Source organism: Eretmochelys imbricata, chromosome 8 (assembly GCF_965152235.1).
Source record: "Eretmochelys imbricata isolate rEreImb1 chromosome 8, rEreImb1.hap1, whole genome shotgun sequence".
NCBI classification, from domain to species: Eukaryota; Metazoa; Chordata; order Testudines; family Cheloniidae; genus Eretmochelys; species Eretmochelys imbricata.
The window spans coordinates 18,933,146-18,958,168 of NC_135579.1; the positions used below are offsets into that span (position 1 = coordinate 18,933,146).

General features: G+C 44.5%; 1 protein-coding gene across 1 annotated transcript in view; it reads right to left on the minus strand.

Annotated features, from left to right (window-relative positions):
- DPYSL3 (dihydropyrimidinase like 3) overlaps nt 1–13,738 on the minus strand; it is a 69,923-nt gene extending 56,185 nt beyond the window's left edge. The window contains exon 1 of the mRNA XM_077823808.1: nt 13,508–13,738. Within this exon, the coding sequence (XP_077679934.1) occupies nt 13,508–13,723 (216 nt within the window). The 5' untranslated portion in view covers nt 13,724–13,738. The remainder of the gene's footprint in view (nt 1–13,507) is intronic.
- Between the last annotated feature and the right edge of the window lie 11,285 nt (nt 13,739–25,023).

A 25,023-nucleotide genomic window follows, 5' to 3' on the forward strand; every position in this document is an offset into this window, starting at 1 on the left:
GATTGAGATGCATTGGCAGAACTATACATGGGAAGCTTGCAGTGCACCTCCTTGCAGCATTTCTGGCTCTAACCAGCATTTTTAGCTTGCCACAAAAACACCAAACCCACCCATAAAATTAAAAAAGGAATCAGTCAATGCTACTCGGCATCACCCTTTACAAAGCAGATGAAGCACAGTTTAATTTAAAAAAGAAATCTTTTTGCAGATACAGATTAACACAGCTGCTACTCTGAAACCAGTTTAATTTCAGATTCTCTCAGCTGATACTATCCATTAGTGCATTGACTGCTCAGATATGCAGCCCTTTGCCATGCTGACGGGCACATGATAAGACCCTAAAGGGAAATTTGCCAGTCTCCTTCAATATTTCACACCTGTAAGGTCTCCCTTTAGCCCTGTGATACGTGCACTGGGGTCTCTTGTCACTGGTTGGGGAATCTCTTCTCTTATAAACCAACTGCAATGGAGGGCAGACAGGACAACATTTTAACTTAGGCTTGAATAGAGACTGGGAGTGGTTGAGTCATTATAAAAAATAACCTATTTCCCCTTGTTTATTCCCCCCCCCCCCTCAGACGTTCTTGTTAAACCCTGGATTTGTGCTGGAAATGGCCCACCTTGATTATCATACACATTGTAAGGAGAGTGATCACTTTAGATAAGCTATTACCAGCAGGAGAGTGGGGAGGCGGGGGGGGGGGGGGAGGAGAGAAAAACTTTTGTAGTGTTAAACACCCATTTTTTCATGGTCTGTGTGTATAAAAACATCCTCACTGTATTTTCCACTTTATGCATCCGATGAAGTGAGCTGTAGCTCACGAAAGCTTATGCTCAAATAAATTGGTTAGTCTCTAAGGTGTCAAAAGTACTCCTTTTCTTTTTGCGAATACAGACTAACACGGCTGTTACTCTGAAACCATTTTATCTTCAGACATTCAAAATACATAGTGACACCCCCCGCCCTCCCAGGCATGATTTGATGGAAACACCAATGGGAAAGCTTTTACAGTGTGGTCATGGTGGGTGAGGTGGGTGCATCTGAGGATAAAGTCCAAAGCTCTTAGGAGTGCAGAAAAAAAGTATTTGAAAAGCAATGGCAACTGCAGAAAGAATGATACTATAAATAGGGAATTCTGTTACCATGATGATGTAAAGGCCAAGAGATGACACACAGAACTGCAAGAACTTGGAGACCTTGGAGAAAAATCACCTTTTGTTTCCTTCAAATGTGACCAGACTTTGAGGAGAGTCACTCGTAGCTTCTGTTTGTTGTGGGATTAAATCCATAGTGTGTACTGAATACCCTCACTGAAATGGTACAGTTGGATTATAGCTACCTATTTTGTATTGTTTTTATGTTTTGTAGTCTCTCTGAAATTAGACGTGGGCAAGACCAATTGGGTCACTAGCCCATTCTCCAGCTAGAGAAGGATTGTTCCCTTCACTGTATTCTCAAGTGCTTTGTCTAGTCTGTCCCAGGCAATCAGGTTTGCTCCTCTTTCTTTAGGAGATGATTCCACAGCTCAACTTCATTTTTAAGATATTAACCCTCATATTCAGGGCTTGATTCTTCAACCACTTATACATTGCAACTCCACTGACTTCAGTGGAGTTGTTCCTGATTTATTACAAGGTACAGAAGGTTAAAAACAGGCTCCCAGCTCAGACCACATTTTCATGTACTCTGTTTCACTCTGCTACTCTGTTATATCTTCTTGTATCTGCCACGCCTAAACAAATCTTTTCCATCACGCTGATAATTATTCCTTTTTATGGGTCAATTAGCTCCACTCCACCTAATGAGCTGAATTCATGCCTGTTATCATGCCTCTGAAACGTATGGAGTGACATCAGGGATAAATTTGTCCCATTAAATTCTTTTAGTCTTTCCTCAGATCAATATCTCTAACCCTTTAATCACATTTGCTGCTCTTCTTGGAATTCTCTGCAATTTGTCAAGATCTCTCTAGTACTGAGGCACTCACAACTGAATGCATGTTGTAGGTTTAGTCCCAAAAGTGCCATACCAAAAGGAAAACCATATCCCCACTTTGGCTTGAAGCCCAAAATCTCACTGGACTTTTTGCACACCATATCACTGCGGAAGGTTGTAAGCAGTTTGCTCTCCACCATCATCCATAGGATTTCCTTGGCATTAGTGTCTTCTACATACACAACATCTGTATTTTGGATTATTTTCCCCTGTTGTCCTTGCATTTTTCCAAGTTGAATCTCATTTTGCTGTTTCTTGCCCATATTTCTTACCTCTCTATATCCCTCTGTATCATTACCCTCCTTTCTTGGTGTTCATAACACATCCCAGTTTACTGTCATCTGCAAATGTAATTAATGTACTATTTATCTCTCTTCCAGCTCATTAATAACAGTTTAAAACAAAACTGCCTCTAGCACTGATGCCTGCAGTTTTCCACTGGACACCTCCCCTAGCTCATTACATCGTCATGTTGTTATTCTTTTCAGCCAGTTCTCACTGAGCCACGTATCCAAGCCAATGTCACCGTGCTAGTATTCAAGCCAATATGATCCAACTTTTCCAGTAAGATTTCCTGAGGCACTGCACACACCTCTCCTGACCTTCGCTTGAGGTAAATCAAACCACACTACAATTATGTGAAAGACAATGGAAATTTAGGATGGCAGTGGGGTTGGAGCAAAGGGCCAGGAGTTTCTCCCAGCAGCTAGGACACCCCATTCAAGTCTAGGCAATGCTGGGGTCGTTCCCTTTTAATGTTTTGGGTTTGTCCCAGTCAAAGGAAAATGTCGTGGCAGCATTGTACAGTGGGTAATGCATGGAACTAGACATCAGGAGATTGGGTTCCATTCTGACTCTGCCACTTACTTCCTGTGATTTTGGGGAATTTGCTTAGCCAGCCATGCCTCGGTTTAGCCTTCTGTAAAATGGGCAATAATGGCACCTTTGTACAGTGTTCTGAGATCTAGAAATTATAGGTGCTAACATGTTTTCTCACTCCATGCCCCTTTTGCGTTCTCCTCTTCCCCTAAATTAAACCCCTTCCAACTCTGTTGTATTTCTGAACAGGGTATGTGAGTAGAAACCCCAGCATCACCAATTTTAGATCTGATATGATTGCACAGGGGGATAGCAACTGCCACAAGAACGCTCTGTGGGTTCCCAAGAGGTTTGGGTATATTCAAGATGATTCCCTTGGTGGTGTGGGACTGAAACCAAACAGTAAAGGGGAAACTCCACTAATGGGAAAAACATAGGAGCCAAACCCCAAGGCCAGTTCTCCAGGAAACCAAACCCCCACCCAGATAATCAACTTGGTGGTGTCTCTGTGTGCAACACTGACCTCTACTGGAGGCAGACTGGAGCTGACTTTACAGTTAATGGAGGGCTGGTTCCCTCCCTTCTGTCTTGCTCTTCCTACTCTGCTCTCAGCTCACCTAAGCTGCATGTGATCCTCCAATCAATGCCCCAATCTGTGAATCCTCAGTGCAGGGCCAGGAACCGCTCAGTTCTGCTTCTACAAGGCTGAGTCTGCCCCTGTGACACATCTAATCTGTGCCCTGCCTGCAGTACATGTATCAGTGCAAAGAGGAGAGTGGAATAGTGTTGATCAGAGGCCCTGCAGTTGTGGGAGCTGCGTTGCCTCAAGGCAGGCAGCTGTACAGGAACATGGACATTTTGGGGCAGGGAGCATACTCTTACTGTCCCAGAAAACAGGCCAGAACACCACTCCAGACATTGCCTTGCAGGAAGAGAGAGACTGAGTGGAGCTGGCATGGGACAGGTAGGAAGGCAGCCATTATAGGACTGGCTCTGCAAGAGGAGAAAAGTGTTGTTAGTCAGTGGGGAAAGGAAGATCCTGAGCAACTAACTAGGGCTCCTCTGTATCTTGTCACAAGGCCTGGCTCTTGACAGATGCTTGCCTGCCGGCAAGACCAAGTGTGCAGAGGGAACTTAAGCCCTCCCCAAGCCCTGATCAGCACTGCCAGACTGTATCAGCTATCCACAAACAGGGGAGTTCCATCTACTAGCTGCATCAGGAGAGCTGCTCAGAAAGCTCAGTAGGTATCTCCCTCTGGGCCGTAAGTGCTATCCCTGATTCTCCAAGCAGTTTGACAATCCTGGTGTCTGTCTGAATGGTATTGCACATGCTGCCCAATCTCACCTGGGCACTTGAAGTAACTTCAATTGCAAGCAGTAAGCCCAGCAAGAGAGAGGCCAGGGATGGGCCTAAGGAACTGCCCCTTGTGCATGGGAAAGGTTCCATCGTGGGATTTGCACTGCAGCTTCCTAACACATCCCATCTTCCTCTAGTAAAGCAAAATGACAGCGGGCGCAGAGAGCTGGTACTTCAGAACCCATCCAGCTCTCTCCTGCTGACAGCTCTCCTCCCACTTGCCTCTTGCTGTTTCTAATGCTCCCTGGTGTTGTGTGATAGATCATTGGACCCTGGGAGGGTCCGATTAATGGGCTCAGTGAGAAACTGTGAGATGTGCGGGATTTCTCCAATTTCTAATTAAAAGCATCCAGGATTGGGAGTCCCAAATGCAGATGTGGAGGGAGTCAGTCTTAGTAAGGGACTCTTCTGTGCATTCCTCAACCATCTGGGCACAATGAAACTGAAATATTGGAGTGGTTTTGCTTAGAGATTGACTGGTTGCCTCAGTGGATGTTTAGCGAAAACGAAGGCCAACGTTGGATGCATCTGCCTTTCTGAAAGATGATCTCATCCCCATCCCACAGACAAGGAATCTTGAACTGGGTGGTAGCTGGTTCCTGAAACAGCTTTGCAGATTTCTGTAAGGTTTCTTCGCTTTCCCAGGCTATAGGTCAAGAAGCACCATTTGCCCATCCTAAACCATTTGCTTCATGTTTAACCTAATGTACACAAGGGACACATCTAGCAACTGGAAATCCATCCATTGGCAGACCATCCCTTTGCACCCATGCCTTTCCTGCCCTCTGTAAAGTGATCACCTCCCTGGGTGTTGAATTTTTTGGGCACGTTTTGGCTTTCATGGAACTTTTTACTGTTCCACAGAATATTTCCCTTGCTGCCTTCTCCTACTTAATTAAAACCATTGTTTTTCTGGGGAAATGTAATTGAAAGAACATGTATTTCTACCTCTTCTTTGGAAGAAATAAAGAGCCTTCATACTTGTGCTGTTCTAGTACAACTAGGGGAATACAATAAAATCACAGCAGGACCCAAAATAAAGCCTTATATTCAGACACTGATGTACATATAGCCAAAACGTTGTGATGCTTGAAATCCAGCTCCATAGTTTGCACTTGATTCTAATCTCTAAGTCAACAATTGCAGACACTCTTTCTTTGTAACTGCAGGGCAAGGACATAGTCAGCTGCAGGTTTTTTATAGCTGGTGAAATCAGTACAAACAGCAAGAAATTTGTTTATCAAGGAAGATACAAGTATGGGAGATGGCAGAATGTATAAATGGGTTTGGATTTCAAATACCCACAAAGTTCTGGGGTATTCAGAGTATTCTGGGTTTTAGTTCAAAGCCTATCTTTAACAAGCATTTGCAAATACTTTGACTTTGTTCAGGTTTCAGAGTAACAGCCGTGTTAGTCTGTATTCGCAAAAAGTAAAGGAGTACTTGTGGCACCTTAGAGACTAACCAATTTATTTGAGCATGAGCTTTCGTGAGCCACAGCTCACTTCATCAGATGCATACCGTGGAAACTGCAGCAGACTTTATATATACACAGAGAATATGAAACAATACCTCCTCCCACCCCACTGTCCTGCTGGTAATAGCTTATCTAAAGTAATCGTCAGGTTAGGCCATTTCCAGCACAAATCCAGGTTTTCTCACCCTCCACCCCCCCACACAAATTCACTCTCCTGCTGGTGATAGCCCATCCAAAGTGACAACTCTTTACACAATGTGCATGATAATGAAGTTAGGCCATTTCCTGCACAAATCCAGGTTCTCTCACTCCCTCACCCCCCTCCAAAAACCACCCCCATACACACACAAACTCACTCTCAGTTATTTTTCAGTAACAAAATGTATGTTCAACACTGTCCTCTACTGGATGCAATCAGAATTGCTCAACTATGTGTCATAACCCTACACTGTTAACAATGACTCACCTCTAGCTCAAGTGGCTAGGGCCTGCAATTTTGGAGCAGGAGAATTTTAGTTTCTTTCTACTGCTGCTGTGAAGTTCTGAATCATGAATCGCCAAGTTCCTAGATTACATGGATTTGATCTTTCAGCTCTAAGGATTGCACTTCAAGATACTTTACAGACTGTGTAATGTACACCAATATATTGAGGGCTGGTGGGCTCTTTCGGAGATGCAGCTGTCTCTGCAGTGTCAACACAACACAATGGTTTAGATCAGGAACTGAATGATGATTTATCCAGTTCAGACAACAAGTGAGAATTTAGGTGGGAAGAGTGCATTAATCTGAGTTGGACTTTAGCCCAGACATCAGACACCAAGACTAATTCCTAGTGGAAAGAGCACTGGACTAGGACTCAAGAGACCTCAGGACTTTTACTTATATAGGTGCCTATTACCCCCCGTTCCCCGTCCTGATTTTTCACACTTGCTATCTGGTCACTCTAGAGCTAGGTGTCCATTATTCTTATCACTGAAATGTACCACGAGATCTTGAATAACCACAAATGATTAGGAGTCAGTCCTGGTTTATCATCTCACCCAATACCCAGCATCTTGGCAGCAGCACAGCACACCCTAACACCATATTGGGATATTGATTCAGTACTGACTCAGAGGAAACAGCAGACCTATTTCAGACCTATTGATTCACTGAAGCCACTTCCTGGTGTAGCTGGGTTTCTGATAACTTTCATCCAACTACTGATTCAGATTACACCTGCTCCAAGGCCAAGAGAGGAACAATCACAGGTTGGTGTGTAAACTGTTGGCAGAACATAGAGAACTTTCTTTAAGCAGCAGCCGCACATATAATGTGTGCGCACATTGGTGCACTTTATAATAACCTACAAAAATGTTGTTACAATTGGACTTGTTGTTTTAAAATAAATGTCACCTCATTTACTATTCCTATTCTTTTAACTCCCCGCTGGAACTGGTGTTATTGGAAAAGGCCATTTCTTTCTCTGTCCTCAGACTCTCTCTATGGGATTATTCTCCCCAAAGTTGCTATGTGATATGTATAAGATTGAGATGAGAGCTGTTCACAGGACAAAGAAAAGATCTGAGTGGTAGAAAAAGTGAGAATATGTGAGGGACTGAGTACAAGAAACCGTCCAAGCGAGTTATAGTTTAGGTGCCGGGCTCCCACATTGTACTACATCTCCTACGATGCACAACAGCCTCCTCCCACTTGGGTGAGTAGAGGTGGTCACATCATGGGAGTTCCTGGCCCTGGTGTATCTTGGGTGAAGTAGTTCGAGTAGGGAGCTGAGTCCATAAAGAAGAATGGCGACATGAGGAAGCTGAACTACAACTCTCATGAGGTGTCACAGCAGCATATCGAAATCAAAATATTTCAGTTTTCTGCTGAACTATTTTAGTTTTGGGACATCTCGATTTTTTGATGAGAAAAGAAAATTTGTCTATGCAAAGCAGACACTTTTTGAGAAAAACTTTGTTTAGTTAAAATCCAAGTTTCCACCAATACATTTTAGATGAAAACTTTCCTATCAGCCCTAGTATTTATACCATGCTCATCATTATGGTATCCAAATGCCCAGTGAGTGATATTTACCAGCCTTCATATTCATCCTGGACAGGGGACTGTTGGAAAGAACTTGCACCCTGGCATGGATAGCTCGGGCACTGACTTCTGCTAACTATGCTTCAGGTTTTAGCTCTCTTTAGAATGTGATTGCAGGATTCTCTGAGGCAAACACAGGCTGTATGCAGCAAAATCAGAAAATTAACTTTTGTTTTACAATCAAAATCTATGATTTAACAAGACAGATTTTTCTGTCACACCTGTGTCACATAGGCAACCTTTTCTATGGCCTTCCTGCAGGAGAAAGGGCCTGATTCTGCTCCCATTGTCTTCAGGCTGAGAAGACCCTAACTGGTTTCTCTGAAGCACTACCAATTTCTCAGAATACTGTAGAATAGGTAAAGCTGGGCCAACCCAATCCCCCTCTGTAAAATGAAGAAAATAATACTCCCTACTGTATGGGGTGTTGCCAGGGTTTACTTACTTACATAATTAATTAAATAAATAAATAATGGTATTAAAGTGCTTTGAGACCCCCAATGAAAGGCCCTATATTAGTAGAGATGTGCAAATAACAGATTTTCCAGTTCACTGGCAATTATGAAAAATTGTGGACAATAATTAATTTCAGGTCAAACCAAAAATTAATTTTTTTTGAAATTTTCAATGAATTGAAAAGTCAGAAAAAAATGTGTTTTGGGTCAAATAAAACAATGTTTTGGTTTGGTTTCAATCTCAAAATGAAAAGTCATTTTGAACAGAAAAGTTTCATCTAGAAAATGTTGAAACAAAATATTTCAACTTTTTGCAGAATTTTCTTTGTTTTTTCTACATGAACAAGTCATCCAAACCGACATGAATTCACAAACTGTTTCAGTGTATGCAAATCTGCATTTTTCAGTAGAAAAAAGTTTTGGTTTAAAAATTTTGTCCAGCTCCGTGTTTAAGTGCAAAAATGTCATGATTATCATGCTAAACCCACAGGTAAAAATCTGCTGTGGTCTCAGTGAGTCTTCTTGTAAATTATTGACAATGGAAATACAAAAACTTGAAACTGAAGTTATAAAATACTTGTGACAAAAAAAAATAGCCTCATTTTCTTTCAAGCTACCTCCTTTCTTCGGGTCTATCTGATAGTTGAGTTTGGGATTTTATCACATATTAAACATGTGTGGTGGCACACAATTGGGTTTTCTAAAAGGAATAATTACAGCAAGACTTTACTTTGTTGGTAGTCTTTGTCAGCCCCTACTAAAGAGTTGGAGCCTTCTCCCTTGCAGCCCCAGTGATCTTCCTGCCTGAGCCTTCAGTGAAGTTGTTGTTATCCTCCATTTATGGACATTACAACCAGTCGCCAAGGAAATCATGACTTCACGGCAGAACCGTGTAACAGGATGGGATGAGAATCCTGGAATAAATATAATTGGGCCAAATGTTTCTTCTCTTCTTCCTCTAACAGCAGGGAGCAGAAATTAGTGGAGCCTCAGTGTTGGGTAAGGAAGAGATACATGAAAGAGGTGACTCTCATACAAACCCATGAGCTGAGAGGGGAAGCACACTGCCGTACAAATGGAACATCACTTCCAATTGCACCTCTCCATTTCTTCTTCCCTCCTTCCTGCCCTCCCCAATGCAACTCTGTCTCTGCAGAGGCAAAACTGAAAGTCAACAGTGAAGTAGTGTACCATGTGAGAGCTGGATACGATGCACCACTGTTATTTCCTTTGGCTAAAGCGGAGTCCAGTTTACAAGGTAATAATCTCAGCGAGCATCACCAGGACATAATTTCAGAGGGCGTTGTCAGAAAAGTCAGGGGTTAGAAAGAGATGCTATTTCACTTTGTTATGGTAAATTAAATGGCTTATTACAATTCCATTAGCTGAAAAGCAGGGCTGAACTTGGAACAAACGATGGAGGCTCTGATCTCAAGGGACATTATTTATAAGGACCAGTGTTGAGCAAGATGTGTGCTCAAATTTATTGTCAATCGAAAACAAAAAGCCAATGGCAGGCTTCGGGTTGTGTGTACACCTGAAAATTCTCAGCCAAGAGGGGAACCATGGACCTGATCTGGGCTCCCCCAAATCACATTAAATTCTATAGATGTTCTATGAGGGCTCTGCATGCTGGACCATGATGGCATGTCCCTGCATCAGGGAGTGTGGTCACCGTATTTATAATATGCCTTAAACACACCTCTCTGGCTTGGATTGCTCATGCAGTAGGACAACAGTGTAACAGCAGCAATTTAATGTGGCAGATTTCTCAGGCCCTGTAGTTCGACTACACTTTATTAAAACGTGATGGGGAAGGAAGAGGAGTTCCTCTTGTTAAACCTTTATCTGGAAGCCAGAACTGTAACAGCCAGGTGATATGCAGTAAGATGTAATTTCATGATGCAGTTCTAATGCAGTTATTTCACTAGTGAAGTGGTGGTATTACTAATGCTTAGTACAGCAACTCTCATGGTGTGTTGTTAAAAAAAAGCAGCCATTTGTTGACATTGTGCGTCCAAGAATCTGTTCACAACAACTAAACGTAAGTGAGAGCATTAAAAGCAGTACACTTGCACAGGGTCTCCATCTTTGCCCTCACCCCCTCTGACCACCAGGAAAAAGAAAAGAAAAGAAAACTGACAGGTTGCAATTCTGTTCAGGGGCCCCCAATTTCCATAGTGCAGAGTGCCCCAAAATTCTTTATCTGGCCCTGATTAGGAGAAGCAATTTGGCCTAGGGTCTTGTGACCAGGACTATGAACTGGGAACTTCTGTAATCCAGTTCTGTTTGTGATTGCCTATATGGCCTTGGGCAAGTCACTTAATGTCTGTCTGATTTCTTACATGTAAAATCATTATTAGAAAAAAATCAATTTGTACTGAGAAATAACCATGTTAGGTGCTGATCTTGAAATGAGCTCTACATAAGCAACCCCTTGTGGCTCCAAAGACAGGACTGGGGCCATGTTGCGACCTTGTGCCCTTTAAAAGTGGGAGATGTAGTTGTAGGTCGCATGCTGGCTCCTAGTCATGTGCTCCACAGGAAACTGTATATAAGGCTTCCTGCCTCCTTAGGCAGAGATGCAGATAGGAGAGACCCAGGCTTAGGGAACAGACTCAAATGTGTGTGCCTGCCAGGTGGAATGCCTGAGAAGAAGAAACCTGCCGTGAGCAGGAGCCAGCTGGAGAGGGTGGGGAAGCCCTGGGACAAGGACCTAGACAAGACCCTGAGGGATAGTGAGGCTCTTTTGAATCTTTGTTTCTATATTAATAAAGAAAAGAATTGAGGAAAGTCTGCAGACAGGCTGCTCCAGCATCTCAACTGCTGCTCAGAGTTTCCCAGAGCAGGGGCAGCTTGAAATTAACAATACACTGGCCAGTTTCACTGTCACTATTCAGAATCTTATGGGCAACTGTGAAACTGACAAGAATAATGTTAATTTTATTCCTGCCTTGATAAAGCTATGAGCAGCAGCTGTAGCAGACACTTGGGAAGAGACAGAGGAACCAAAAAACAAAGGCTAAAGGACTTGGGATAGAGTAGTGGAGATATCTCAGAACATGCTCTCTGCAGGGAAGGAAGAAGAGAGCAAACGCTCCTTTCCAGCAAAAAGGAAGAGGTGGTTCAAATGTATTGGATACCTGCTAGGAAGAGATTGATATGAACAATGGAGTCAATCAGCAGAGACTAAGGATAGTGCCCCTGAAAGAATGCCCAGCACCTTCCCAACAGCTAGGGCTGTGGGGCGGGCTGGGCTTCTCACTAGGGCCCCTCCTTTCATTTTGCTGGGGAGCCTCTCAACCTAGTCAGCCTTCGGTCACTTTAAGTTCTCTGGTTCATAAATATATGTTGAATACATCAAGCCTGGCATTCCATGTTCCAACTTGAGCATATGTAAACTTCCCAAATACCAATTGTACTTCTTAATTCTTAAAGATTTATTGTGCAGCAAAATGAATTTTCCCCATTTTCTTTAAAAGCACACTTTACTTTTTCTGCCCATGTTGCAAAGAATCGTTACTGACTGGCCCAGCCCAGAGTATAAAAAGGTAAACACTTCTGGCTATTATAATAATTTATTATAAGATTCAACCCCAAGTGTTGTCACTGACCTACAGGAATAATAATAGTCAGTCTCATGATCAAATCACTTTACAAAAGAGGAGCCTGATTATGATAACATTTGCATCAAGTGTAAATTAGCAGTAAGCCCATTGAAGTTAATGAAGGTGAACTGGTGTTCAGTGATCTTACTGCCAATTTACATAGGATCAAAGCCAAGGAAGTGAACATTTTTCAACCTCTGACAAAATCTCTATGTTGCTGAGCCTAGAGGAAATTCTATTTAATACTATATAGGGCAATATTTGAGTTTAGACCCAGTCTGGAAACTTTGGGCCCAATGCCAATCTCATTGACAGCTCTTTTACACCAGTGTTACATCACTAGTTTGAGTGGAATTACTCTTCATTACACCAGTATAAGTGAGAAGAATGAAGCTCTTTTGCTTTAGATAACACTCAAACTTAGATTTGAATTTAATCCCTTTTGAAAAAGCAAGTGATTTCCTTTCATGACCAGCCCTGGTAAAAGTTGGCAGCTTTTCTTCTGATGTGCAACTTTACCATCCTTGGTAACTTAGTGGACCTTTTAAGTCAATAACTCCAAGAAATGCTGACATCCTGTTTCTTAGACAGGAGCTTTGTACTGTACAAACTGACAGCAAAAGGCTTTTCTTTCTCTCCCTCTTTTTCTAAAGAAACACAGGAGAATGCTGTAGATCCTCCTCTTGGTTAACCACAGATTCCATGAAAAAGATTAAAGTTACAGTATGCACTGTCTGCAGTTCCTCTGAGTAAGAGATTTCCATTGCAAATTATTATCCATCATACTGGTGCATAATAATTATACTATATCCATTTGGTCTCTGCAGTCAAGACCTGGAGAGGAACAAATGTCTGAGGAGTAACAGTATTTATCTACTGCTCTTCTTGGCTCCCAGTCTGAGCATCTTTTTTGAACTCTGAACCCTCCGACTTCCAAGAACTACAAAGGCACCATCAGAAACACAAAACAAAACAGGGTTTAACTTCTGTCAGTCTTCTAAAAGCCAGAAATTTCAGAAAAGAGCAAATACAGAACTGATCTGCTTAGCTTGTGCTAAAAAGTAGACTATGTTTTTTTTCAGTATTTATTATTTTTAAAATACTACAGTAATTCCAGCAAAGAACCCAAGTCCTGCAGTAACTCTAGAGTAAGCTGTAAAGGTTTGGGCCAAGTACGAGAGTACGCCTTTCAGTAAAAGTAAAAAGTTTAACACTTTGCAGCAACTCTAGGCAACAGTTCATTAGGGCAGGATAATTGCAGCTATGTAACACACACTCTTTATTTAAGATCACATGAAAGCCCTAAAGTGCCTCTAGGTAGCAATTAGCAAAGGGTCATTCGGGTGTTTATATAAGCGTTTCTGTAACGAGGATGGTGGAGTCCTGCCTCTCTTCCCTGCATCCCCGTGATGCCTGCAGCCCAGCATGTCAGTTTCAGAGGCTCCAGGCAGAGACACGGCTGTGGGACAGGAGGGATGGCTCAGCCCCAGCCGCGGGATGCCTGCAGCACTCCCGGTGCCCAGCTTTTCGGATGCCCGCTGGCTGCTGGCACCTTCACGGCGGAGAGGGGCGGACCCAGCCCAGGGAGCTCACCTCACACTCAGCATTTCACATCGCCCAGGATGGCCCCTCCAGGCTGGCTCTGAGGGGGCCCCACCCCATCCCCTGTGCAGAGTAGCCTGGGGTGGCGCGGACCCCCCCCCCCTTACCTTGTCCGGCTGGTGGCCGAGGTTCTGCAGCCGCTCCTTGTCCGAGCCGCTCCGGATCTCCACCCCGGGGGCGGCGGCGGGGGGCTCCCGCGGGGGCTCGGGCTCGGGCGCCGCCGGCTGCGGCTGCCGGCTGCCCCGGGCTCCGCGCTGCCCCACGCTCAGGGCCCCGAAGTCCAGCGTCTTGCTCTCGAAGGCGCCCTCCACGCTGCAGAACATGCCGCCGTACTTCTGCCGGGGGACCTGGGCCGTGGTGCCCGGCCGCGCCAGGTACACGGGCAGCTCGTCCTCCTCCCGGCCCCGCCGGCCGCCGCCGCCGCCGCCGCCCGAGGCCATGGCCGGGATCCGGAGCGGGGAGCCGAGCGCCGCGTCCTGAGGCAGGGGCAGCAGCGAGCGCCGCGCGCGGAGCTGGGGGGGGGAGGGGGGGTCTGAGGCGCGGGGGGGGGGCTCTGCTGCTGCGGCGCCTCCGCCCCGGCTGGGAGCGGGACACGCGGGCTCAGCAGGGGGCTGGGCAGGGCGCGGGGATTCGGAGCCGCTCGCGGCGGGCTGGGCACGGGGCCGGACACTCACACGAGAAAGGGGCCGGGCCCCTGGCGCGCTCTGGGCACTAGCACTGGCCGGGGCTCCCGCTCGGCAGGCCGGCCGGGCACTAGTGCTCACAAGTGCTGCCCCTCAGGGCGGAGGGCTGTGCGCTTGCACTCCCCCCACGCTCGCTCTGGCAAAGAGCAGCTCTGTGCACACACTCCCTCGCACGGAGCAAGGGGCTGCACGCTCCCTCGGATCTCCCCGGGCACCCGCCCTCTGTGCACACAGCACACGTATCAAGACGCATGGATGCACGCGGGGAATGGGGCTGGATCCTGCGATTTCACTGAGACTAGAGTTCTCTGGTTCTCAGTGTGAATGCTCGTGCCCCTAGGCTGCACTGGTGACAGCCCCACTCACTGAGTTTGGGGGCTCGTGGGCAGCTGTGTTCCCTGGCTGTGCTCCTGCACAGCCCCCTTTCTCAGCGTGGCTGCTGGGGAGTGCTAGAGGACTGCCCCACCACTGCGAGTGGGAATGCGAGTGCCCAGCTCTGCAGCCTGTGACACATTGCTAGAGCAGCTTTCCCCTTCCTGAGTGTTCACACGGGTGAATAGAGAGCTGATCCGAACCCAACTACCGGTATGGTTTCTGCTCACCTCCTCCTGCCCGCGGGCCAGGGTCCGCCGGGCGGTGGCTGTGGGCCCAGCTCATGCTGGTCACTGCCACCTTGCTGCACTCTGTGTGTGCAGCAGAGTGAGTGTCCTGATGAGTTGCAGCGTCTCCCACTCCAAGCACACTCAGCACTGCCAGGTGGTGGTCACCGCCATGCTGATCCCACTGGTAGGAGGCAGCTTGAGGTGGATTTCAGGCATGGGGAATGGGAAGGTCCCACTAGGCCGAGCTCCAAGGAAGTCGGGGGAAGTATTGGGTTTGGGTCTGGTCAGTCATGAAAATGACTCAACAGTCTCAGGGCAGGTCCAGATCGAGGTTGGGCTTTAAAATTAGGCTCCAGTAGACCTCTGCTGAGGAATATTAGTAGTGCCCAGCCCTACTCTCTAGGAAATGCTAATGTGCAGTCCTCACTCTGGAATGAATACTGGAACTACTCATAGACTATACTCACTGAGCGGAATAATACTTAGTTCTTACACTGAACTTTTCATCCATAGATCTCAAAGCACTTTACAAAGGAGGTCAGTATCCTTATCCTCATTTTACAGATTGAGAAGCTGAGGCACAATGAGGTGAAGCGACTTGCCAAAGATCACCCAGCAAGGCCAATGGCAGACCTTAGTCCCAATCCAGTGTTCTGTCCGCTAAAGTGGCAGAATCTAGCCTTGATTGGGGCAATCCACTGTTTTTATACTGAGTGGGCTGTGCATAAGCACTTGTTTGCACACTCAGGAAGTGGTCTTGTGCACTTGTACACACTCACAAGCACTCACCCACACAACGATCATACCTGTGCACTCATAAGTCACTTCGTCACACTATTGCATAGTCACACACACAGGCGTAGTCATGCACATAAAAACACTTTCACACTCGTCAGCTACATAGAGACTTACAATAGACTTGTATTCACGCTACAATTGCACATAGGCACAAGCTCATAAACACACCTTCAGCCCCATTCGTACCATCTCACTCGTGCACGGGCACATACGTGCTTGTTTACATTGCATTTTGATGATCACAGTGAGGCTTTTGTTTAAAAGCATAGAACTTAAGGACAGTTGTATGGCCAGGATTGGGGTTTACATATTTCAGGCGAGTATTTAACAGAGTAAAGCAATAATCTGCCAAGTCTCTCAAATTCTAGCAATTGTGGTCAAACTTGGTTTTTTTCATTCTTTTTCTGATCAGTGATCACTCTATCAGGTATGTTAATGTCTATACACAGTACCAGGGCTTTACATCAGATCAGCTGACTTCAGACATACTGAGAATACACCTATATGTGTTGCCAGTTATCATTTCTCCAATTTTTCACCACAAAACCCAATAGTTTTATCTCTCTAAATTCATAAAATGAGCCCCAGGTCTCAAGGACCAGGATGTAGGGTCCTTAGTAGCAAAACATCCACCTCGAGGGGGAGTGCTGTGATGCAAAGCACCTGCAAACCCCACTTGGTTGCAGGACCCAAGTCTGATGACACAGCCCTAAAAGTGGAGGAATGTTGATTCAACACGTCCCCTGTGCATCCTTCCCTGTGCTATCCACCTTCCTCCAGGATAACACCTTCCCCTGGACAGACAGGGCTTGACCTCCCTTGAGGATGAACACATCTTAAGGTGCAGCAGTTCCCATTAATGGAAGTGCAATTTATAACACCGCCCTCTGGCTTGCGTGCCAGCAGGGGTGACAGGAGCCCACTGAATGCAGAACCATTTCCTTATGGAGATGTCTGCAGCTCCAACAAATGCTGCTTAGGAGAATGGGGGCGGGGAGAGTGGGGAAATGTTTTTAGTTCCTGGTGTTGAACAGGCTACTGGAAAACTCGGCAAAGCCATAGTGTCCGTGTGATCAGTAATGCAAGAGCCGAGGGTGAAATCGCTAGGGACAATCCAAAATACTACAGGATCAAAGAGATGCTAAAAACAAATATGAAGCCAAAAGGTTTTGGTGAGCTTAGGTGAGCTATGCTCTCAGGTTCACATTTCTCACTCAGTAGTATGCACTATTGGCACAATTCTACCCTCAGTTACACTAGTGCAGCCCTGCAGAAGGTTGAATTTGGTCTTATTTGTTTCCTGATCATAGCTACCTTTGAAATCAAGCTACATCTAGCTTTGTAACTCTGTGGAAGGTTATCCATGTCTCTTTCATCTGTGCAGCTTGGTTAAACATATACATGCTCTTTTGATGGCAGGAACAGCTCCCTGGGAAAAGCATTCTGTGGTGCTTTTGCACATATTGTGCTATCCATCACATTATAGATAAGGTGACAGCAACAGTGCCTAAAAGTCTGCAAGTGACTGAGAATGAAGGATTGGTTCTGGGAAGCAGCATGAAGAACTTCAGGATTTTGCTTTATAGCTAATATCCATAACAAGCACATGACCTTGGAAGGCACTGTGGTCCACATAAGGGGTTCTCAACCTTTTTCTGAGGCCCCCCAACATGCTATAAAAACTCCATGGCCCACCTGTGCCACAACAGCTGGTTTTCTGCATATAAAAGCCAGGGCCAGCTTTAGGGGTTAGCAAGCAGGGCAGTTGCCTGGGGACCCATGCCAGAAGGGCCCCTATGTAGCTACATTGCTCAGGTTTCAGCTTCAGCCCTGGGTGATGAGGCTCAGGGCCCTGGGCTTCAGCCCCATGCAGTGGGGCTTCTGCCCTGGGCCCCAGCGAGTGTAATCCTGGCCCTGCTTGAGGCCCCCTAACGGGCCCTGACCCCTGGTTGGGAACTACTGGTCCACAGGACTAGGAACCAGGAGAGCTGGATTTTATTTCTGTCTCTGCTACTGATTTTCTGTGTGCCCTTGGGTGCATCATTTCACCTGTCTCTGTTTCCTCATCTGTAATAATGGGGCTACAATACTTACTTACTTACAGTGTTGTGAGACTTAACCCACTAACATTTGCAATGTGCTTTGAGATACTCAGCTGCAAGGCACTATGAAGGGCACTAAACCGTTGTTATTACTATGATACTTAAAGTGTTGTTACTACTATTTTACTCCTGTTCCTCAAAAAAGTTTTCAGTAATGTCATAGCCCATCTGTGGCTACCATGCAGCCAATGCACTTTGAGGTCTTACTAACCCTTAAATAATATGTGCTTATGATCAGTCTGACAGAGGGACCTCTGAGTCCCAGTGTGCAAAGACTTCTGAGTCCCAGTGTGCATCTCATTGCAATAGTTCAGACCAGTATAATTGGAAATACTGATCGTCCCAGGAATGGTCATGAGAAGATGGGAGACAGGGCCTTTTCTGTTGAAGGGCTGTGACTTTGGGGTGCTCTTCCCAGCACACAGGCCAAGCACGAGAGACTAAAGAGGATTTAGGTTCCGTTTCAGATTTATTTGCTTTGGGATTGTTTTATATTCTGTCAGCTGAGATCTGACCTGGCCTTTCACAGGAATCAGGGATGGATGTAGGAACCCTTTACTCTTGCGTATGGGATGCTGTATTGGCTTGGCTAGCACAGAAGGGGCTGAAGAGCAGCTCTGCTGCAGCCTAATAGTTGGGATCAAGGATGTGGGCACAGAACGTTCCCCCGTGAGAGATGGGGTGGTTGGAGGTGATTACAGAGTTGTGCTGTTCTTTTCACCTCCTGATTGCTCAGGGTTGGGGAGCTCTTCAGCCCCAATAAGCTCATCTACTCCGTGCTCCATTCTGGATCTGCTTACTGGTAAGAGTAAGCCATCTCAGCCAGCCAGCTGGGGAGACCAGCTTCCACCTCTGTGGAATTGGAGCAGCTTTGAGCATATGCAGAGCATCTCTGGCATCAGCCCCCAAAGGCCAGGAGTGGGGTGGGGGGGTTGGATGGCAGGGGGGTAATGGCAGTGGATACTGCCCCCCTGCCATCCGACCCCCCCACCCCCTGGCCCCACCCCACCCCGCATACTCTGGCTCCCTGGCAGTGGGCTGGACGCATTGCCATGCAGTCATCATATAGCAGCGTCTGGGGAGGGGAACCTTTCTCAGGATTGAAACTGATCCACAGCCACACACCTCCAGGCAGTTCTGCTGTTGACAGTAAAGTCAAGATTTGCCTCTAAATTTGGGCTGGGTGTGTAGCATCACCTAGCCCTAGAATGTAAGTTCTTCAGAGCAAGAGAGCCATGTTGTTATGAGTCTTAACAGAACCAGACACATTTTCAGTATTGTATATACATTAATTAAAAACTATCTAGTCCAGATTCTAATGTTCTTACATATATTGAGTAGTTCCTTACTCCATGAATGGGCTCATTGAAGTCACTGGGACATCCATGGAATAAGGTGCTATTCAGTCAGAGAAAGGGCATCAAAACATCTCTTGTATATTGCTCAATACCGTGTGGGGGACAATTCTTGGTTTTGTTTCTATACCTTCTTTAGTATTAGTTCAAGTTGCCATTCACTTTTAAGATGTATTTTTGTAACATTGATAATAGGTGCCCTGAGGCTTTTAATTAGAAGATGCCATGGAAATTAAAGTTTATTATGATTAATATTTAGTATTATATGTACATCAGGGTACTTTTTATTGAGCCCAGCAAAGAGTGCTGTCTAAAGTGCTGTATATGTATACTCCAGACCTGGTTAAAGGCTTTTAATTACACAGTTGTAAAATTACCATATTAATTAATTAAATGGATTTAATTTTATTTAAATAATGTATTGCATGCTTACTGCCAGAAACAGATAGTTAAAATCATGAGTCAGGCACAGTGGCCAGGCTACAAAGCCCTATCACCAACCCTATCTCCCCTGTGTCATCTGCACAGGATAGTTGGAAACAAGGGAAGTGAAATGATCATGGATATAAATGACCAGTCCCAACATGTTTTGACAACAGTCATGGGGGGATACTTACCAGTTTCTATGGGGAGAGAATTCCTCTGAAAAAGCCTTGTTTCCAACTTGAAGCCAAATGAATCTTGACATGGCAAGGAAGGACTACTCAGGTGATCTCAGTTGTCTTTGAGTTCATAAGGTTGCACAGTTTAGGCACCTTAGTCCTAGAGTATAGTTTCTTAGTCCAATAAATGAACAATTCCTTGGTCCTAGAACAATAGTGCCTTTGTCCTAGTGGACAGGAGTCTAGGTCTCAGCCTGCTAGTTGGGCCATTTTGGTCATCCATTGAAACAAATAAATGCAGGGAACAACATTATTTTATGGGAAATGATCCCCTGTATTGACATGCATATATCTGATTTTATAATTGATAATAAGTAGCCCTTTTAACTGGGTAAGAATAATATTTTCATTAAGCCAGACACTCAAAGAAGGAAACTAGTCACCAGTTGTGTTACAGGGCTAACGCGATAATTATGAATGAGGGATGAGGTGCAGCCTTCTTAGAAATGCCCTTTAGGTAAATCCCTTTCAGATGCAGGATTAGTTAATGAGATAGGACATAATCACCCTGCCTGGTGTGAATATTTTCTAATTTTGCATACTGGGCCCCTTTGTTTGTTTCCTTTGTTGTTCTTGTCCTCTGCTGTCAAAGCAGCAGTTAGTACCGAGTTAGGGAAATCTCTGAGTCATAATGATTACTAACCAATATGCTGAAAAGGTCACTGTGATCCACAAAACACAGTGCAACATTCATGTGTATTTTTCATTTGCACTAACCTGTTTGTAGAGTGCAATCTTTTAAATAACTATTTGAAGGGGGGATACAGCTGCTTAGTGAATCATACAAACTGAGAAGTTATTCATAAAGAAGTTTTATTAGGTCATCTAGTCCATCTGCCTGCCAAGACAGATTCGTTCCCTGACCCTGCTGTATATTTTCTAGTGTTTTGTCTAATCCATTTTTCAATGTTTCACGCTGTTGGATGATTAGCTGATTCATTAAACTATGCACTATCAATCAACAAACTTTTTTTTTTTGGTAGCCCTTTTTCCCAAATGCTCTATTGAAATGAAATCATCTATAATAAAAGTGGAATGGCACTTTAAAAAAAGACATTTCCAAATCATTAGCTTCCTCTTTCCATTACCATGGTCTCTTGTCTATTGGAAATTGCTAAATGCACCTGGAGGTTAGGATCTGATTTTCTTTTCCATTGTCTCATTAACAAAATGAAATACATGTCAGCCCTTGTTCTTGTTTTAAGGTACAAGCACATTTCTGTACTGAGAAACAAAAGCACTTCATTAAACTATAGTGCTGAGCACTATAGCCAGATTTTATAAAGGGAGGGGTCATTTTATGACCTATGAGACCATCGGTAGTTCTTTAATGAGATGATTTTCTCTGTTATACCGTGATCAAGTCACCCCTTACATTTCTCTTTAATAAGCTAAATAGATTGTGCTCCTGGAGTTTCTCACTACAAAACATGTTTTTCAGTCCTATACTCATTCTCACAGTTCTGTTTTGAACTCTCTCCAGTTTATCAACATCCTTCTTGAAGTGTGGATACCAGAACTGGACACAATACTCCAGTGGCAATTGCACCAACAAGTATAGCGGTAATATAAGTTTCCTACTTCTACTTGATACACTCCTATTAAGCCCTTTTAGCCACAGCATCACTGTGCCATGCTGGCACTGAAAGAATTAACTAGATCTGGAGAGCTCAATTAGGGCACCTTGTTGCACCTGGAGGGTGGGCCAAGTCCAATTAAAGATGAGTCACAGCTGGTGGGGTCACAGCTGCTGGAGGGAGGGGACAAAGATGAGTCACAGTTGCTGTCTTCTTCATTATTTACTACTTCTCCAATCTGTGTCACTTACAAACTTGATCAGTAATGATTTTATGTTGTAGTTTTTTTTAAATAATTGATAAAGGTCATTGATAAAAATATTAAATAATGTAGGACCAAGAACCTAACCTTGTGGGTTCCCATTAAAAATACAGGTTTCAGAGTAACAGCCGTGTTAGTCTGTATTGGCAAAAAGAAAAGGAGTATTTGTGTCACCTTAGAGACTAACCAATTTATTTGAGCATGAGCTTTCATGAGCTACAGCTCATGCTCAAATAAATTGGTTAGTCTCTAAGGTGCCACAAGTACTCCTTTTCTTTTTGCGAATACAGACTAACATGGCTGCTACTCTGAAACCTGTTATTATGCAAGGCACTGCATTTAGCCGTATGGAGTGGAAATCTATCAACTGCATCCGATGAAGTGAGCTGTAGCTCACGAAAGCTCATGCTCAAATAAATTAAAAATACACTTACTTGATGATAATTCCCTGTTTACAGCTACCTTTAGAGACCTATTAATTAGCCAGTTTTTAATCCATTTTAGTATGTGTCATGTTGATTTTGTATCATTCTAGTTTCTTAATCAAATGTGGGTATCAAGTCAAATATCTTATGAAGTCTTAGGTATATTACATTAACATTATTATCTTTAGCCACCAAACTTGTAATCTTATTTAAAAAAAAAGTTAGTTTGACAAAATGAAGTTTCCCCCATGTCGATTGGCATCAATTATATTACCCTCCTTAATTCATTATTAATCGAGTCCTGTGTCAACTACGTATCTTGTGGCTCAGAGTGCTATATTTCTGCTTCTAACAAGAAGAGTGATTTTTGATAAAATGTCTACTAAATTGCTCCCTTCCACAGCATCATTGCTTCAGCCAGTTGCAGACTTTGCCCTCTGCTTCTCCCCACAACAAACTCTTCCTTGGGCTGTGTATACCCATGGGGGAAGGAATGTGGGTACAAGCAGTGGCTCACCATGCTGAGCATAAGGTGCATATCACGATTGCATATCACAAACTACGTAATTGTATGTGTATGACATTTTGCAGGTGCACATCTCCCAAAGACACCATTTAAGCATCTATAAGGTTACATTTATTTTCATGGTAATTTTTTAATTGTTCTGGGGAGGAGAAGGAAATGAGGCAGCTGGGCCATGAAGTAACTCTCCCACAAGAAAGTGGCATGGTTTTCTAAGAGGAACTTGAAGCACCTTGGTTCCAGTTCTGGAAATGCATGAAAATATGCATTGAAGAAGCTACTAGACTATGGGAAAGGCTGCTTCTCCAGCTGTGCTGTAGAGGCATATGTGAGGAGGAAATACTTCCCCACTGTAATGATTCCCAAGATGATTTGACATCTAAAAAGACGCTGCACTGGTCATGTTCACTGCAGGCTCCAAAATCTGTATTGAATTCAGTGGGAGAAGGAGCAGGCCCGTTATTGTTTAGTTGTATTGTTGTAGACATGCCAAATATGGCTAGATATATAGTACACACATAGAATGGAAAAATGGTCCCTGCCCCAAGGAGCTTTCATCTGGTTCCTGTGTTTATATCAGGAATGTCTCATTTCTTTTTACCATCCCTGCTATGCAGGGCCGGCTCCTGGCACCAGCGTTCCAAGCAGGTGCTTGGGGCGGCAGTTCGAAAGGGGTGGCAGTTCCTCCGGCCATGGTGGCAATTCGGCAGCAGCTTCTCTGTGCCGCCCACTGTGGTGGCAAATCGGCGGCAGCTTCTCCCCTTTGCGGCCGCAGTGGCAAATTGGTGGCAGGTTCTTCCTTTTGCCGTCCACGGCGGCAGTTTTTTTCACTGCTTAGGGTGGCCAAAACTGTAGAGCCGGCCCTGCTGCTATGTCTGATACTCTCAGAGCTGGTCAAAGTGGGGCTCAGAACATGTTCCACCATTAGAGGTCTCCTCCCTTCAGTGCTAGGGAAGCGCTGCCAGAAGCAGCTTGCTAGTGTAGAGTTAAGTCTGCTTATCTTTGTTGTTTCATTCAACACCTGGGCAAAGCACTGTAGAGGAATCCACCAGCTGGTAACTATTGTACTGAATCATATTAGCATCTGTTCTGACTCAATCATCCTCTAGATTATTTTCTGCATAAATGTTCTTTGATGTTAATAATGCTACAGTATTTGAAAGCAATGACCCAAACTCTGTTGCCCAACGATGTTACTACAGGGCTTTGGTTCATTACTGTAGAACAGTGTGCTGGGTATGCTTTTTTTTTTTTTCAAATAAGGTAATGTCTTGCTCAGTTATTAAGGTTCAATCCTGCAAGACTTTGATGTTAAAGGGAGTTCTTGCATGAGTATGAATTATTCCTGTGAAAGTATTACCCATGAGGTTACGAGTCTGCAGGATCTGGCCCTTGATTTGTAAATTAGGTTAGTTAATGCTATGAATTTCAGCAGCAGACCCTGCTAGTGTTGTTGTGTTCATTATATTGTTATTACAGAAAGGTCTGAGATGCCCTGAACCAGAGTTTGGGGAAGTTTGAATTCAGACTTCCAGTTCAGGCTTGTTATACTGGTTGGAACTGTACATCAAGCCAAACTCCCTCAAAGTCCAGGGCACTTGATACAGGTTTCATAATTGTCATTCCTTTTACTGGTTTCAGAGTAGCAGCTGTGTTAGTCTGTATTCGCAAAAAGAAAAAGAGTACTTGTGGCACCTTAGAGACGAACCAATTTATTTGAGCATAAGCTTTCATGAGCTACAGCTCACTTCATCGGATGCATTTACTATTACTACTTCTAATACTGAACACTTATGCTGAGGCAAAAATGTCCTCAGGCTATACAAAACAGAAATTAGTAGACCTTCCCTGCCCAAAGATCTTATACTCTAAGAGCCTCTTTTACCTGCAGCTGAAGTCAATGACAGTTTTGCCTTTGACTTCAGTGGCTACAATGGACAACACGCAATAACTTTGGCTTACTAATAGTAGCTGCTGTGTGACTAAGGCCTGACTTTTTCTCACAGCTGTCATATGAGTCTTTTTTACAGAGATCCCATGCTTTTCATATCCATGGCTTTAGCTATTTCTAAGTTGCTTCATGCTGGCTTGCAATATTTGGATCCACCCTAGCATTTCCTAGCTCCCTGTTATCACAGAATATCGGCTGAGCTTGTCCTTTACATCAAAATGAGAAAAATAAAGGTTCTGGCAGGTAGCAAGTCATGCCTATGACATGTAACTCTTTATTTTTGAGTTTTAAGTGTCTTTCTGCAGTTACTCCCTTCTTTAGAGGGTTTAGGACAGTGGTAGGCAACCTGCGGCCCGCGGGCTGCACGTGGCCCATCGGGGTTAGCTGATTGCGGGCCGCAAGATGTTTTGCGGACGTTGCCTGTTTGCAGGCATGGCCCCCTGCAGCTTCCAGTGGCTGCGGTTCGCCGTTCCTGGCCAATGGTAGCCGCAGGTTGCCCACCACTGAGTTAGGAAGTTACATGGATGCACTTTACAGGCACCATAACTGTTTTTTCACAATGATCATTTGACTCAAAGAATCTTGTATTATTTAAGGGAAATAGGCTGTTGACATTAGTTGAGATTTGACCCCTCCCTCACCCAGTCCCCCAAGCCTGAGCTCCTGACAGTCAAGTCCTGAGT